Source organism: Misgurnus anguillicaudatus, chromosome 12 (assembly GCF_027580225.2).
Source record: "Misgurnus anguillicaudatus chromosome 12, ASM2758022v2, whole genome shotgun sequence".
Lineage (NCBI taxonomy): Eukaryota > Metazoa > Chordata > Actinopteri > Cypriniformes > Cobitidae > Misgurnus > Misgurnus anguillicaudatus.
In genome coordinates this window covers 10,187,026-10,205,133 of record NC_073348.2, presented here as the reverse complement: position 1 = coordinate 10,205,133, position 18,108 = coordinate 10,187,026, and the positions used below count along the sequence as shown (strand labels likewise).

Sequence of the window (18,108 nt, the reverse complement as noted above, 5' to 3'; positions counted from 1 at the left end):
TGTCATTTTACCCATGATCCGATTTTTTTTTTTTCAAACATAGAGGCCATTTAATATTTTTATATTTTGAATCATTAAGACTTCATATCTACTTATAAGACCAGTGATCATTATTCTTGATACATCACACTTTAGTACATGACACTCTGTAATGTTTGATTCTGATTGGCCCATTGTAAGATACAACCGAAATTAAAAGCACACCCTTATCCAGGTACTGTGAGTCATCTTGACATGTGTTTTTTATAAAGATTCAAATATAAAATATTAATAACATATCTGAGGTTTATTTTATTTTTAAACTGAACAACACTGATTCATAACTGACTGAATCTGTGTCTGTCTTCAGTCCTGAACACTAAATATACAAACACATTAAACTACACAAAATATCACCAACACAACAACAACAACAACAACGCACTGTTTATCATCTAACATACAAACTCTCTTCATAAACTCATCTCTATTAATTAGTTTAAAGATTAAATGACTCACTCAGCTTTTCTGGATGCTTTGATCACTGGCAGCAGCCTCTGAAGACATTCATCTGATCGATCATATTTATTCAGTATAAACTCATCCAGCTTCTGATCTGAGTTCAGTAACACAAACACCACAGCCGACCACTGAGAGGGAGAGAGTTTGACTCCAGAGAGACACCAGTTATCTTTTGTGTTCAGATATGTTTGTACCTCGTTCACTAGAGATTGATCATTCAGTTCATTCAGACAGTGAAACAGATTGATGGATTTCTCTGGAGATTGATTCTCTCTGATCTTCATCTTAATGTACTCAACTATTTCCTGTCTGCTGTCAGATCTTCTTCCTGTCTGTGTCAGTAGATCTCGTAAGATCATCTGATTGGACTCCAGTGAGAGACCGAGAAGGAATCGGAGGTAAAGGTCCAGGTGTCCGTTCTCACTCTGTAAGGCTTTGTCCACTTCACTCTTCAGTAAATCACTCATAGTTGATCCTGATGTTTGTTGAGAAAATGAAAGAAACTGAAATAAAGCAGCGAGAAACTCCTGAATGCTCAGATGCACAAAGCTGTAGACCTTCCCCAGGTTCAGTCCAAACTCCTCTCTGAAGATCTGAGTACAAACTCCTGAGTACACTGAAGCTTCTCTGACATCAATGTCACACTCTCTCAGATCCTCCTCATAGAAGATCAGATTCCCTTTCTCCAGCTGTTGAAAAGCCAGTTTTCCCAGTGACAGAAGACTCTTTCTAACCTGTTGAAGATCTACCTCACATTTCCCATCATACTTCTGACTCTTCAGTTTGGTCTGAAAGATCAGGAAGTGTGTGAACATTTGAGTGAGAGTCTTGGGGATCTCTGCTTGACTCTCTGATTCACTCAACATTCTCTCTAGAACAGTGGCTGTAATCCAACAGAAGACTGGGATGTGACACATGATGTACAAACTCCTGGATGATTTGATGTGTTTGATGATTCTGTTGGACAAACTCTCATCATTTATTCTCTTGATGAAATACTCGTCCTTCTGAGGATCATTGAATCCTCGTACATCTGTGATCTGGTGGACACAGTCAGGAGGAATCTGATTGGCTGCCGCTGGTCGTGATGTTATCCAGATCAGAGCAGAAGGAAGCAGATTCCCCTTGATGAGGTTTGTCAACAGCACATCCACTGAAGCTTTTTCTCTTACGTCAAACAAACTCTGATTGTTTGAGAAATCTAGAGGAAGTCGACACTCATCCAGACCATCAAAGATAAACACAACTTTATAGACATCAAAGTCTCTTGATCTCAGTTCTTTTGTATCTATGAAGAACTGATGAAGAAGATCCATCAGACTGATATTTGTGTTCTTCATCAGATTCAGTTCTCTGAATGGAAGTGGAAATATGAAGTGAAGATCCTGATTTGCTTTTCCTTCACTCCAGTCCAGAATGAACTTCTGTACAGAGACGGTTTTTCCAATTCCAGCAACTCCTTTAGTCAGCACAGTTCTGATGTGTTTGTCTTGTCCAGGTAAAGCTTTAAAGATGTCATTACATTTGATTGGTGTTTCTTGTGTCTCTGGTCTTCTGGATGTTGTCTCAATCTGTCTCACCTCATGTTCATTATTGAGTTCTTCACTCCCTCCCTCTGTGATGTACAGCTCTGTGTAGATCTCATTCACAAGTCTTGAGTTTCCTTGACTTGATATTCCTTCATTTATTCTCTGGAATTTCTCCTTTAGTCTGGATTTGTGTTTTTTCACACACAAAGGTAAAAGTTCTGTTGTGTAAATGAAGAGAAATGGATGTGAATGCATGAAATATATCAAATAAAAGTAAATGAAGGTAATGTACAGGAATGAGTTCATGACTCTTTTACTGGTCTGTAGTTTATCAGCGAGGTTTGTCTGGTTCATCTTCTTCAGGACGTGCAGTGTGATCTTCAGAAGCTCATCTCTGACTCTGATCTGATCTTCATCCTCCTCCTCCTCTCTCTCAGAGCATGCTGGGTAATCTGAGCTCAGTAGATTCTTGAAGATCTTCAGCTCTTTCTTCATCAGAGAGATGATTTTGTCTTCAAGATCCTGAAATTATTGTTCAAACAAAGTTTTATTAAAGTCTTTATCTCAGTCTTGTTCTAATGTAGATTTTAAGATTATGTGTTTTAATCAAGATATAACACATTGTATTATAGACTAGTCTATATACAGGGAGTGCAGAATTATTAGGCAAGTTGTATTTTTGAGGATTACTTTTGTTGTTGTGCAGCTGCAGTGCTCTCGGTCAATTCAAAATGTTGCCAAATCCTCAAACCTGAACATTTAAGTAGTAAAAGTGAAATTTTGGCTTTCTTAAGAGAATATTTCTATGTACATCATTATTAGGCAACTATTAGTGTACAGAATTATTAGGCAACCAAATGAAAAACAAAGATTCCACCATCCCACCTGTCTTTCCCACCTGTTAAAGTGAGAATAACAAACAAACTCTACATCCACAAAAAAACAATAACAAAACAACAAAAAATACAAACATTTAAAGACTCAGTGACCAATATAGCCACCCTTCTTTTCGATAACAGTCACACGCCTTCCATTCACGGATTCAGTCAGTCTCTTGATCTGGTCCGAACCAACATCCCGCGCAGACGCAACCACAGCCCCCCAGACACTGCCCAGAGAGGTGCACGGTCCACCCTCACCGCAAATGTCCTGCCCAAGAAGGGATCAAAAGGTCTCAATAGGGTCCAAGTCAGGTGAAGAAGGGGGCCATGTCATTAGTTTTTCACCTTTAAGGCCTTTACTGGCCAGCCACTCAGTTGAGTACTTTGATGCATGTGCTAAAGCGTTGTCTTGCATAAAAAAAGTCTTATTGAAAGATGCAGATTTTTTCCTGTACCACTGCTTGAAGAAAGTGTCTTCCAAAAATTGGCAGTAGGTCTGAGAGTTGTTTTTTATTTCCATTTTCAACCCAAAAAGGTCCAACAAGCTCATGTTTAATAATACCTGGCTGTGCCTGCCTGCCTGTAATGTAGAAGACACTTTCTTCAAGCAGTGGTACAGGAAAAAGTTTGCATCTTTCAAGAAGACTGATTATTTTGTAAGACAACGCTCCATCACATACATCACAAGTACTCCACTGCATGGCTGGCCAGTAAAGGCCTTAGAGATGAAAAACTAATGCCAAGGACCCCTTCTTCATCTGACTTAAACCCTATTAAGACCTTTTGATCCCTTTTTAAGCAGGACATTTACAGTGAAAGTAAACCGTACACCTCTCTGAACAGTGTCTGGGAGGCTGTGGTTGCGTCTGCACAAAATGTTGGTTCAGACCAGATCAAGAAACTAACTGAATCCGTGAATGGAAGGCTTGTGACTGTTATCGAAAAGAAGGGTGGCTATATTGGTCACTGAGTCTATATATTTTTTTATTTTTTATTGTTTTATTAATTATTTTTGTAAATGTAGAGTTTGTTTATTATTCTCACTTTAACAGTTGAAAAAAAACAAAGTGAGATGGTAAAATCTTTGTTTTTCATTTAGTTGCCTAATAATTCTGCACACTAATAGTTGCCTAATAATGATGTACATAGAAATATTCTCTTAATAAAGCCAAAATTTCACTTTTACTACTTAAATGTTCAGGTTTGAGGGTTTGTTAACATTTTGAATTGACCAAGAGCACTGTAGTTGTACAATAACAAAAGTAATCCTCAAAAATACAACTTGCCTAATAATTCTGCACTCCCTGTATAGTAATAGTACACTTAAACCTCTCAGATTCGTTCACTCATTTGTTCAGGGAAAATGTATTTATATTATACATAAATACACCAGTAGGTGGCAAACATGAGTATCTTTAAGTCAATAAATTAATTCATTCATAAACGGAAATGGATTCATTTTCACCTCTTACACAAACACACAAACAATCCTACCTGAAAAACAGAATCCATCTGCTTCCCTTTGAAGGACTTTGATTTATCTGTTGTGTTACTGGAATTTAATAATATATTATATATTTACATATAAAGAAATTCACACATGTTATACACAACAGTTAACACATAGATATGTGTTTTGTATTGGTCCTCACCTCACATCTGCACCAGAGTCTCCTGAACTGAACACAGGTGGATGACCCATTGAATGATCACTCTTCATAGACACACAGCTGGATTCAGCAGATTCTCTATCAATCAAACTAAAACATAACAACAATTAAACTCAAAATCAACTAAATCAAAAGTAAAAAAAAAAACACACCAGTCCCTTTTTCTTTTGCTTTTATAACACAGTAACCATTGTGATTTTCACAAAAGTTTCGCAAAATGCCTTCCAGGAATTTTTCTTCTAAAAATATATAAACATTAGGGCTGTCAATAGATTAAAAAAATTAATCTAGATTAATCGCATGATTTCATGAGTTAACTGCGATTAATCGCAAATTAATCGCACATTTTTATCCATTCTAAATTTACCCTAATTTAACACTTTTCAGGTTTTTAATATTCTAATCATATATACATATATAGATGCTTTATGCAAATGTATGTTAACAACAGCCTGTTTACATTTTAACAGAATCACCAGCCATTGTTTTGTATATGAATTTTCCTTTCAGAAGATTTTTCTTTCTCCATTTTTGTATGCTGCTGCATCATTTGTGACATGTGCTGGCAAATTGAGTCGGAATTAGCAAATTTAAAAAAAAAATAGTTGTTCATATTTTGACATTCTCTATTAAAACATAGAACAAATCATGATTTGTTGAAATATAACAAAATATGACAGAACTACACGTGTTTGAAGTTGAAAGAGTCAAATTACCACAAAATTACCACATCCATACATTATATTACCACATCAATACCTTAAAATCACTGGTAAAACTAATAGATTTAGCACACACAAAGCAAAAACATCATCAATGTATGTTCAACTTTTTTTCCTTTTGTTTGATTGACATTGAGACAGACTGCTTAAAAGCTAAGTGATCTAATATAATGTTACACATCAGATAGTTTTACCCAACAGTTAACCAAACATTTACTTAAAACATAACAGATTATAGAGCCTACCTGCGTGAATTCTTATCAAAACAGATATTTGTAAAACTGTAATTTTGTGTAGATGTCTATATATCCGGGTCGCGCACTCGCGCGTCTGTGTGCACGCGCTTCAGATATCAGTCAGTCAGCGTGAGGGGATCGCTTTTGAGTCTTGTCTCTCTTAATAACTCTTTAACATTAATCAGGTACCGAACTTTATCTCTCTTAATGACTCTTTTAAAATCAAGCAAGTCCTGCAGTCTATTTTCTAAGTCATGCATAAAAGCGAAACCAAAATGAATTGAGACGCATTTTTGTATTAGATTAAGCATTAGGAGGACGGTAACGTTACACCTCTCAGACGTATAAATAAAGATCATATCAGATGTCCAACGAGCATTTAGAGCATTGGATTTGGTAGACGATTTGCTTAATGTTCTTATTTCTATGAAAACCTTTTACTCATTTAGAGAGAGTCACATTTGTCTGCGTCTCTGTTCATTCAACTATGGGCTGGACCAAGGGTCAAACAGAAATTGCGCGATGCGTTAATCTCCGTTAATAAAATTAGTGGCGTTAAAATGAATTTGCGTTAACGCGTTATTAACGCGTTAATTTTGACAGCCCTAATAAACATACAAATACATCAAATGAAAGAATAGACCCTCTGCTTTCAAACAAGCAATAAACAAACAAACAAACAAACAAGATGGGGAAAAAACGTTTCATCTATATTTTTCTCTGCTTATAAACTCTTAAATATGGGTATTTTTCTTTATTAATAATTTTTGTTTTACCAAAAGCTGAAATAATTGCATTTTTGTAAAGTAATTTTGCTAGAGATTAGATTCAGAAGAAGAAAATTAGTAAGTAACTTTTTTGCTTTAGTTTTTTATAAATTGGGTAAGTGCCCATCTAGTGCATGATTGCTGTATTACAGATAAACATTAAAATTAATCAGGAACACTTTTTTATGTAAATGTTTTCTCTTAATTGACGAGATAACTCGTCATTGGTGAGGAAAGAGTTAATACAGCGAAAAATATAAAAAAATCTCCCTCTATATAGAAATGACTGTGAGGATTAATGCTTGTGTTTTGTTGTTCATTCACTTCTGTATAACATAAAACAAATTCTCTCACCTGTTCATTGTGTTTATGTCTGTTTCTCCAGAGAGACTCTTTCTCTTTCTGAAGCTCATGACAGAAGTTCAGTTGTTTATATCTGTAAATAAACTGAACACAACACACACACGTTTCCATGTTTTGTGGGGACAATTCCGTAGACGTAAAGGTTTTTATTCTGTACAAACTGTATATGCTATTCCCCTAACCTCAACCGTCACAAAAACCTGTTGTCTTTAGTTTTTAGAAAAAGTTTTAAACCGTTTATGGGGACACAGGAAGTACACTATACTATGGACTATACTGTATATACACTATTCATGTCCCTGTAAACCATATCCCCCCCCCACACACACACAGAGCAGAAGTCTTAGGCCGGTGACACACTGGATGCATGCAGCTACAGTCCCCCACCAAGAGACCCGAATTCTCAGACCCCTCATTTCTCGAGAGAGCGCCTCCTATCAAATTGGATCGGATAAACATTCGAAGATTAAGAATCATACTCATTCGAATTCTTTTTTTATTCAAACTACTTTAGCTCATCGATACACCAACATTTGAATAGTAGATTTAATATTTGTAAAGATAGTTTGTAACACAATTTGAGCTGTTAATGTATGTTTTTTCTAGCCTGGGTGCCAGCCGATCTTAGCCCCGCCCACCACGATTTAAAATACGGGGAAGATCGGTCTGGGGATTCACCGTTGAGGAGCTATGAGAATATCAAAACAGGCCGACGAATCAAATTGTGAGGGCGGGCTTTATACGATGATTGACAGATAAACGACAGTAACGTAATGAACCACGTCACCAAAGAGCGCGTGTGTTGAATGGCTGCCGCTGTAGAGTTCAGATGTGTGGATTCTGACATTGAGTCTGTTCTAAAAGATATCGACAGAGCATTGATTTTAAAAGAGGAACAGAGAAACGCGAGCAGGGCATTTGTTTATGTTTTTGCCGTCCTTCCTATGGGATTCGGCAAAGGTTGGTCGCAACTGAAATGGGCAACCTTATCATGGCGATGCAACTCTGCGTGCACGACGAGATGGATATAATTAGCGGTCGTTGCCAGCTTCTTTTCGGAAGCCCGGAGTCGTGGTTGCTGAATAAGTGGAGGGACATGCTAGGCTCCGATATTTTCAAGCCAACGTAGGGTATCGTCGTGGATGAAGTTCACCTAACGCACAAATGGTAAGAGATAGTCATACTCCATGACTTAGTAAATACTTCATGTTGTGATATAAACGAAATGTTGTAAACATAGTAGGTGTTGATGTACATTCGCTAACTCAGACTTAGTATAATCACAATGTTAGTGTCATTGTAGCGAAATAACTAGCAGTTCGGTCAGGCTGCAAAGACGTAATTTCAACATACACTCCGTTGCTCTGATTGGTCGTAGGTCTATCCAATTGAGTGCAGAGGCATTTTTCGGTTGAGACACGCCTCATAATTATAGCTCAATGGAGCGGTATCAGACTCAAATTCTGACTAGAATTGAGTATGACAACGTCAGGCTATGTTTTTTCAACTTTTCCCCAAAAAATATTTATAGCTAAATAATATAGCTAGCTAACATTAGCTTTTAACCTTGGATTTTTGTAGACAAGCCATTGTAAAAAATTTATTAAAATTAGTTGACATTAAAGTAGAACAATTAAATACATTAAGGGGTGGTTTCCCGGACAGGAATTAGACTAGTCCTAGACTAAAATAAATATAAGAGCTGCCCAAACTGAAAACAACTTGCATTGACATTTCTTAAAATACATCAGTGGCCATTGTTTTGCCTCAAATTGTACACAAGTAATGTTTTTACTAAGGCATGTTTGATCAATCTAGTTATATTTTCTAATTAAACTAAGGCCTAGTCCTGACTTAAAATAATCCCTGTTCGGGAAACCACCCCAAAGTGTGTTAATATCAAAGAATGTCATCATTAATTATTTAATCAGATTTACAGTTTGACGGTTATTTGTAGTTTTCTTTTTCCTGAGGAAGACAAACATGTTTGTCAATTGGATTGTTTCTATTATTGTCATATATGTTTTTATATTGATGAATTTATGTATTTATTGGCCTATGAGAAATGCAGGCGCATTATCCTGGCAGGAAGCTGAGGAGGTGTTCCTCCGTGGCCCTTCTTATTACTCTAGGTATGCTTGTAATTTGCATTTGCAAAACAAATTTTATTTGTTATGACACAATATTTTTTCACAATGGCATTTATCTTTTATTTTAGTGAAGTCGAGGAATTTGACAGAGCAGTTTCACCTACCAGGCAGTAATTATTTTACCTTATGCATTTACATTATTTTACATTTATTCATTTACCAGACGCTTTTTTCCAAAGTGACTTATAAATGAGGAGTTATTTTTAATGCAAATGAAGATGAAAAGTCACTAACACAATTCTTTCTTCCTTTTTTCTTTGCTTTCTCCTGTTTACAGCAAGATGATGATTTAGGTGATTGTTCAACAATGTACAGAATTGTTTATTATTGGTGTTTTGTCTATTCTTATTTAAGTTTTGCTTCACATTCAATATATCAAAAAACAGGTTTTGTAATGTTAGCATGATATAATGTTAATAAGACTATTACAGGTTAAACTGAAAGTTGGAATTTGAATAAAAAAAAACATTGTAGCCAGAGCCATGCACAGACCTTTTGAGGGGCATGTGCTGAAACTGAAAATAAATAACATAATAATAGCTTTAAAAGCTTTATATTTATTTACTATTAATGATTAAAAAATTTACTGTTAAGGAATTAAAATTTTTATTTTATGATGGCTTGGCTTTATACAGTGCAAAGTATATCTGGCCTTCTAAGTTGTCTTTAATAATTTACCTCCCGGGTGGTTGTCTGAACTGCTCTTGAGTACTCCCCCTTATTTAATTGTGTAATATATTAATTTTCATTTTTTTTCTTCTGCTTTGCATACATAAAGTTGAAAAATACTATTTAACTATTCTGTTTGGTTTTATGAGCTAATTTTGATTATTTTTTAACATGTTTATGTATGTCATTGATAAGAGGGGGAATAGGAGATTAAAGATCAAAATAGGAGATTATACTATAGCCATACCATTAGCATCTGTCTAGTGCCTACCTGGCAAAAATTGTGCGGGGCACCAGGGACCTTGGTCTTTCGAAGGTGCACTAAGCGCAGCGATTGTTCACTCTCATGCACTACACTTTCCTTAAAATAAGCCAGCAATGAAAATGTATAAAAAATTTGGTCTAGTCATTCAGGGCTAACTTTTTTGTTATTATAAGCACTGTAGCCCCTGACAGAAAATGTTAGGAGCAAGCAGAAAATTTTGAGCACATCTTATGTAAATGTAGGCTAGAAGTTCTATCTATCTTATCTCTGCCATGTCTAATTTTAAACCCGCGCGGACGCGTCTTCTCAGGGTTCTGAGTGAGATGTGTTGACTTTACCCAGGCTGCGTAGACCCATCGGTTAAACGATTGAGACGCGTCATGCAAATATGCGGTAAAAACCCGATGCTGCATTCCGCAATGTTGTCACAGGTGCCTTCACATGGGTGAACAAGTTTTGCATTGTGTCAAAAACTTGGAGTATATAAAAAAGTATATAAAAAAGTATAAAAAAGTATTCATGACTAACTGATATCAGATGATTGTAAGTTTCATTCGTGTTGTCTTGTGAGTGAAATTTAATCTCAGTGTTTGTCAGGTCAGTTCAGTTCTTACCTGTGTCGAGCTGTTGATCTTCACTTCCTCACTACAATATCATCAACTTAAATCATTTACTAATAACTCTACAATATCATCTACTTAAATCATTTAACTAATAACTCTTCATTTTTATTATATGTACTTGATTTTGTTAAAGTTTTCTCTGCTCACAAACCTTTCAGCTTAACTTAAATCTCAAAATGGATCCTGGTTGAATAGTTTTACTTTCACTTGTGAAGTCAGGAGACAAACAACATTTAAAGTGACAGTACACATTTATGCTCGTGGCAACTTTAAAAGTGCTTTAAATGATCATGTGTGTTAAATATTGGAAATCTTTAGTACTATTTTTAAGGGTGGCATTCAAATAAATGGTCATTACAGTTTTTTCAGTAGCTAGCACGCATTCAATATACCACATTTTCAAAACTCTTCACTCAGTCAACGAAACAGAAGTCAGTGCAGACCAAACTGTGAACCATTTTTTATTTCTTTCAGACAAAATGAATTCAGTGACCCCACTTTTCAAAATTCAGGCACTCTTTTCCCATTCATACTACACAACATGCAAAATACTAGAGATGAGCCGGATACTCGGCTGAAACGAGTATCCGGTACGGATAAAGCACTTCTGCCGAGTACGAGTATTATACGAGTAATACGAGTCAATATCTGTGCTCGGATTAAATGAAAATCATCATTGGGTAGCTGATTGTGTCAGCGTTCTGTGATAGGCTAGTAGTAACAGCGCCGCCCCTCCCCTACACAAATACAGATGTATTGTGTTGCTGTGAGTCCCGCAGCTCCGCTCTGCTCATTTACACACAGGAAAGCTCTCTGTCTCTCTCCCTCAGTCACTCGGGTTCGCGGTTCTTTTCCGTTAAAGTTTAGGGTTTCTTTAGCTTTTTACTTCGGGTTGTAACGTTCAAATACGTACTAACCAGCAGAGTTCTGGTAAACGTGGGTTCGTTCAGACGTGAATGGGACGCGCATCGCGTCTCTGCCTGTCGGAGATTTTTTGTTCTTATTTTAAACCTTCAGCTGGGAGCTGTCTGTGTCCCGCTCTGCACACTCATACACAGAACAGCTTTCTGTCTCTCTCTCCCTCAGTCTCTCGGGTTCACGGTTCTTTTCCATTAATGTTGAGGGTTTCTTCAGCTTTTTACTTCGGGTTGTAACGTTAATACATACTAACCAGCAGAGTTCTGGTAAACGTGGGTTCGTTCAGACGTGAATGCAACTCGCATCGCGTCTCTGCCAGTCGGAGAATTTTTTTCTTTTTTAAACCTTCAGCTGTCTCTAACCAGTAATCAGACACTGAGTGTCTGGCACGTATTTGCTGTATTTCATACAAAAATAAAGGTATTAAGCTATAATATAAATATTACAAATTAATTTAAGCTACACTTTTCGTTTTAACATCAGCTGGCTTTAACCAGTTTTTTTTTTACTCTGACACTTTTTGCTGTATTTCATAAAATATAAAGGTAGTAGTGGTATAAATAATAAATAATATTACAAATTAAGCTACACACACAACATAACACACTCTCTCTCTCCCTCTTATGATCAGTGATACAGAAATATAACAATTTCTGATTAACCCATATATTAATTGCATGCTTAAAATAACATACCGGTTAAAGCCCCGCCCATTTCAAGACAAACCCCGCCTACTTCCGGGTTAGGCCACACCCACTCCGAGTACAGATACAGATACAGATATTCATATGGTTTACAGATACAGATACAGATAATGCTGTACTCGCCCATCCCTACAAAATACTCTGTATTTCCAGCATTTTCTAATGCTAACACAGGCATTCAAAATGGTTAAAACACATTTAAAACAGAATGATTTTGCATTAATGCAGTAATTTAAAATGTTTAAAGTATTGTCAATTTTATAGCCGAAAATTAAAAAATAATCATTACAAGCCTCAGTATCATAATGATTTACAGTTTTTTTCAGTTGCTATCAAGCATTGTTCAATAGTGAAACCAAATTTTCAAAACTCTTCACACTTCACTACCATCATGAATGTTGGCCAAACAGTTTATCTCACCTTCAAAACTCACTCAGACCAACATAAAACTCCAACAATTCTCATTCAGAAAACACACATTTCATTCACAACATGTTGACTTTCACGAGTTCGCCCTTACATCTAATATGATTGCGAAAGCATATTTTGGCGTGCTGTCCTGGATGAGGGCTACGAGGCTAAATTAGGACTACCGGTAGATTTAGGGCCAATCCCATTTCTCTGTCTTACCCCTTCCCCTTACCCCTACCCCTTAGTTTTGCACGTTCACGTGAGAGTAAGAGCTATCCCAATTCTCGTTTTGATCAAGGGGGTAGGGCTAAGGGAAGTGGTAGATACCCCTTAAAACCAAGAATTTCCACGCGCTTACTTGAAACAAAGGGGTACCCAGAATACACTGCGCAACCGGCAAAAATGGCGGCCAGATCGTCCAGAGAGTCCCATAAATGTAAGTATTTTCGGCTTAATAATTAATTTAAAAATTACTAACGTGTTGTTTTGTGCTCTACACATTCCTGTTCATATATATTTGAATTATGTTCTTAATTTAAATGTTTTAAAATTTCGCTAGTTTGCTACGCTAACGTTACATTGCTGATTTGCACAACATTCCCGTATTTGCTGATTTGCACAACATTCCCGTATTTCTCTAACTAGCCATGAATGGACTGCATGCTTGTCTACAGTTTTAACTAAATTCCATTAACGTTAGCAGCGAATTTCGTTTGATATCAGTGCATAACACTACTTGCTTTGGAGACATCGGTACGTGCTTTACGTATACCGTCCTGTATCACACAGGGACGCCAGAAGAAACTCGGCGGCTGATTCACTTTCGGGCTGAAAATGAGCAGCGGTTTCTAAAATCAAAATATGCTGCAAAGCAACTATGGGAGTGAGTGAATCATGCATTCATGTTGTATCCATTCATTATTGTATTGTTACTGTATTATTGTAATCATTTTGTAATTATTTCCTGGTCATACAATGTTGTTTGTTATGATGCAGGACACTGATGAAAGAAATGGGGTTGGAGGGAAGGGTTACCGGCCAGCAGGGATCAAAAAAGTGGGAGAATCTGAAGCAAAGATACAAGGTATGTGATGTTGTGTTAAAGAAAAAAACCCTATTTCTTTAATCTCAATGCAAGGCAATGAATGCATACTGTATAAGTTTTAGGCATCATTTTGTTTTGTGTGTTGTGTGTCTTTCCAGGAACTAAGAACTCCCAAAACAGGGTCAGGTACGGACAGGGGGGAAGTGACTGCTGCAACCTGGCAGTATTATGAGGAAATGCATGAGGTGTTGGGTGCCAGGCCCTCACTTGACCCTCCTGTGGTGGTGGCATCATTTTATGAGGATCCCACACCAATCCTCATGGTATGTAATGCAGTACATTTTGTGGTCTGGGATTTCAGAACAGCTGAATGTTAACATGTTAGGTAACACTTTATAATGACGTTCAGTTACAAGTTATTAGTTGAACTAATATTTTATAAAACATGACTATACATTTACAATAATTAACTAGTGACATGCTAAACTTTTATAAATGTTTCGTTAATTTAGTTAAATTTCATTTACAATTTATTACTTAGTGATGAACTAATCATTTACTAAACACTTCATTCATAAATTATTAATACGTGGTATGCTACCATTTTCTAAATGTTTGTGAATTCAGTTAAAATTAATTTAAAAGGTCAAACATGCAGGTATGCTATACTGCTAGAGCAGTGTAAGAAGAGTAATTTATTTGTTTTTAAGCAGATTAATGTTTATAAATGCCATAAATGGGATCTAGTGATGTTAACCAGTTTTACCTTCCACTGAAGCTCATATCAGGTGCACATGCATTTAAATACTCCATGTGTTTCAGAGAAGACAGCTGTCTATACCCTCACTAGTCAGCATTTACATTAAAGTACACACTACAAAGTGTTAAATAATTTACAAAGATTTCTGCATCCCCTAATCTACAGTGTAAACTTTAATCACTGATATATACAGATACAGTATAGCATACCACTTATTAATCATTTGTGAAAGTTCTAAATTATTAGTTAATACAAACTTATAACTGAGTTTCAAAACATTCATAAAATGTTAGCATATTACTTATTCATCATTTATGAATGTATAGTCATGTTTTGTGAATGATTAGTTCATCATTAACTAATAGCTTATATGTGACTTAAAAGTTAATGCTATTATAGTGTTACCACATGTTCTAATTGCTGTGTGCTCTCTCTCTCTCTCTCTCTCTCATATATAAATACATAGAAACATTTTTTTACATGACCACAAACATTTGTAAATTGTAAATCAAGATTTTTCTTGTTCCTTTAGGAGATTGTTGAGCCCTCATCCACAATCAGCACCTCTGCAGCCAGCACCTCTGCAGCCAGCACCTCTGCAGCCAGCACCTCTGCAGTCAGCACCTCTGCAGCCAGCAGCTCACAAATGTCTGCACCCTCTACCTCTGCCATGACAAGCCCCCCAACTCCCTCACCTAAAAAAAGAAAAAGAAAAAATCCCATTCTGGATTTCCTCACTGAGGAGTCCAATAAAGAGCAGAGGCGCCACGAGGACAGCGAGGCCAAGACAGAGCGGTTCTTAAACCTTTTTGAAAAGCTGGTAGATAAGCTGTAGTTTTTTTGTTTTGTTTGTGGTTGCCATTTGCACAGTGTTGTGTTTTATACATTTGATTGCCCTTTTTTATGTGTGTTTTTACATTTAAGTTATGGTTCTAACAGTTTGTAATGCCTCTGTAATATAATATTTTTATATAATGTTTTTGCCCGTTATGTTCACCTAATTGGGCAATAAAGACAGATTTTGTTAACAAAGAATGTGTTTCTGAACTCAATGACATTCAAAACAGTTATAACTGAAACAGATATACAAAGCACAATGCAGTGTGTTTAAAAATATTTATTGCAAACAGACCTAAGTACACAGATAAGAACATCTGCATTCATATCCATCACCAAAGTACACATAAAAGAACTATAAAATATATACATGCATATGACACTGTCGTTATGTTCATGGGGCTTGCATGTTGCCGGAAATTAGGGCAGCCAGTCTGTTTCTTGTGTCATTCCCAGAGGTTTCATTGTATGTCATGGGTTCACGGGAAGGTTGGGGGTCATACCTATCCATTAAAATGTCTTCGTCTGGAACCAGTGTGTCACCATTGTCCATACACACATTGTGCAAAAAGGCACATGAAGCAATTACCTGGGGTGCAAACGTGGGCTTTACCTCCAAAGCTCTGAAAAGTGTTGACCTCCACCTGGTCTTCATCATGCCGAACGCCCTTTCAATGATGCTGCGCCCCCTTGACTGATAGTAATTAAATCGCTGCTGTGCTTGTCCATGCACTGGCTCCTTGAATGGGGTAATGAGGCAAATTGGAGTTTCCAAACAGGGATACCCACCATCGCCCAGAAGAATGTAGCCCGTTGGGGGATACCGTCTCGCGGTATAAAAACTGCTGTTTTTCATTATTCGTGTGTCATGGACAGACCCCGGATACCCCACATAAATGTCCAGAAACCTGCCATTCGAGTCACATATTGCCTGCATGTTGATTGAGTAAAAGCCTTTATAATTCAAATAGTCTAATCTGTGACGCAGAGGTGGTTTTATCCGTATGTGGCTGCCATCGATTGCTCCAACCACATTGTGGAATGCAGGGGTTCCTGAAATGTTGACAAATCCCTGACCAACTGCAGGCAGTTCCTCTGTTCGAGGGAAGCAGATGGCTCTCCTCAGATTGTCCCATATGTTCTGGGCAACTATGTGGATGATGCGATGAACTGTAGATTTTGGTATATTAAAAACACGACACACCACCCGATAAGAGAGTCCATGTGCCAGCCAATAGGTGTATACGAGTACTTCAAGGTCATTACCCCAGCCATGGTCCTGCTCCCTTTGCAAAAGCCTCTGTAAGCTGTGCATCGCTGTTCTGCTGAGGCGGAAATCCTGCCTCAGCTCAGTCTCGACATCGAACCACATGCGCAGTATAGGCATGTTGGAGTTTATGGCACAGTACCTTGTTGGAGCATCAGGCTGGAAAAGAAAACCATGTCACACTATTAATGTGCTGAGTTGGAATTTTTTTATTTAAATTGCTTAGTAACCCCTTTTATTAACTGAAAGTGTAAATTTTGATTATTATGTTATGACTTGACTTGTTGAGGCACATGACAAGTAACTAATTGTTAGGTAATGTCATTTTGGTTTTGACATCCAAACTATGGATTTTACTATGACATTTTACTTAACAATTAGTTAATAGTCACATGCCTCAACAAGTAAAGTCATAATATAATGATACCTTTGCAAATCATTAGCTAATGATTATTTAAAGCAGAAAGCTGGAAGTTGAAGTTCATAGCTTTGACCTATTGAGGTAATGAACACATTAATTTACACTTTTAGTTGATAAAATAAGGAATTAATACATTATGACACATTTAATTAATAACTATTAATCTGTTAATCATTTATACTCTTTTTAGTTGTTGATGCAGTAATAATTAAATACCCAGACAGCACACATACATCTGGCCGACGTTGTGCCGACTTTCAAAGTTCCATCGGCAAGATGTCGCTCAGGGAGCGTTTGCTCATTGGGAAGATGTCGTCTAGATGTCGGCATCTCGTCGCAAATGCCCTCGGGCCGATGTTTAAACGATTCAATTTCAGCCGCTCTGCACGGGCTTTACCGGGCATTTATTTATTAATTTAAACCTTTATTCATTCACACTTATTCAGAATAATGTGCTTCTGTGCAATAACAACTAAAAACAAGTACACCACTGTCAATAACCGTTGAAAATTTATTCATTTGACAAATATAACACATAAACAAGTCAAATAAATCAGTAACAGAATATTTAGATGTGTCACACATAAATTACATATTCTGTAACTATTATATACTGCTATACTACTGTGTAAACGTTTTTAAACACTTAACTAAAATATTTCTTATACCCTTCAAAATAATTTACTCTTAAGGTATATGATTCAATTACGTTTGTGGACAAAAATAGTCTCAACATATACATTTATTTCAATTGAGAACTAAAATTTAAATTAAAACTTTTTTCAAATTACTTGGACAAAATGATAAAATAAACAAGTAATTCAAGCCCATAATACATGGACATTTCTTTAAAAATATCTCAGGGTGAGATCTCAAAAAATTACTGAAAAAACCCAAGGGTATATATTTCAAATTCTAGGCAAAAGGTGGCTGCATTTGAAATGCTAAAATATAACAGTTTGGATTTCAGAAGTTTTAGTCTCAAGATATTTCACATATGTTGTACAAATGGGACACAGCCTGTGAAAACCCAGCAAAGTATTTCTTTGTGACTTACTGTTTTCTACATAAAATCATCCTACACAATACAGAAAACATTCTCTGAAAATATAATCTTGACATCTTCAATACTGACCGAGTAAGGTCATGCCAAAGACTGAACTCAATGTTAAATCAGTAAATTCAAACTTTAGATGTCATTAGATGTTAAGACAGTAGCCTGGATTTCATATACAAGGTCACATATTTATGTATCTTAGAAATATATTGTAAATAATAATAATGTGCATGTACATAACAAAAACATTTAATCATAAAACATTCTCGTCAGGTCTTCTGTCTTTGTTTCCTACACTTGTCTCTGCAAGCA

The 18,108-nt window shown here is 36.5% G+C and overlaps 1 protein-coding gene across 14 annotated transcripts in view; it reads right to left on the bottom strand.

Moving 5' to 3' along the window:
- Nucleotides 1-10,583, bottom strand: part of LOC129445802 (NLR family CARD domain-containing protein 3) — a 114,234-nt gene extending 103,651 nt beyond the window's left edge. For 5 of the 14 annotated variants that reach the window (XM_073873905.1, XM_073873908.1, XM_073873907.1 and 2 more), the window contains exons 1-6: nucleotides 10,368-10,583; nucleotides 6,661-6,753; nucleotides 4,564-4,671; nucleotides 4,406-4,463; nucleotides 2,348-2,552; nucleotides 499-2,248 (exon numbers count right to left, since the gene is read on the bottom strand). In XM_073873905.1, coding sequence (XP_073730006.1) covers nucleotides 499-2,248; nucleotides 2,348-2,552; nucleotides 4,406-4,463; nucleotides 4,564-4,671; nucleotides 6,661-6,719 — 2,180 coding nt within the window. In that variant the 5' untranslated portion in view covers nucleotides 6,720-6,753; nucleotides 10,368-10,583. The remainder of the gene's footprint in view (nucleotides 1-498; nucleotides 2,249-2,347; nucleotides 2,553-4,405; nucleotides 4,464-4,563; nucleotides 4,672-6,660; nucleotides 6,754-10,367) is intronic. The other 9 variants (XM_073873911.1, XM_073873916.1, XM_073873915.1 and 6 more) reach the window with 5 other exon arrangements.
- Nucleotides 10,584-18,108: the final 7,525 nt, after the last annotated feature.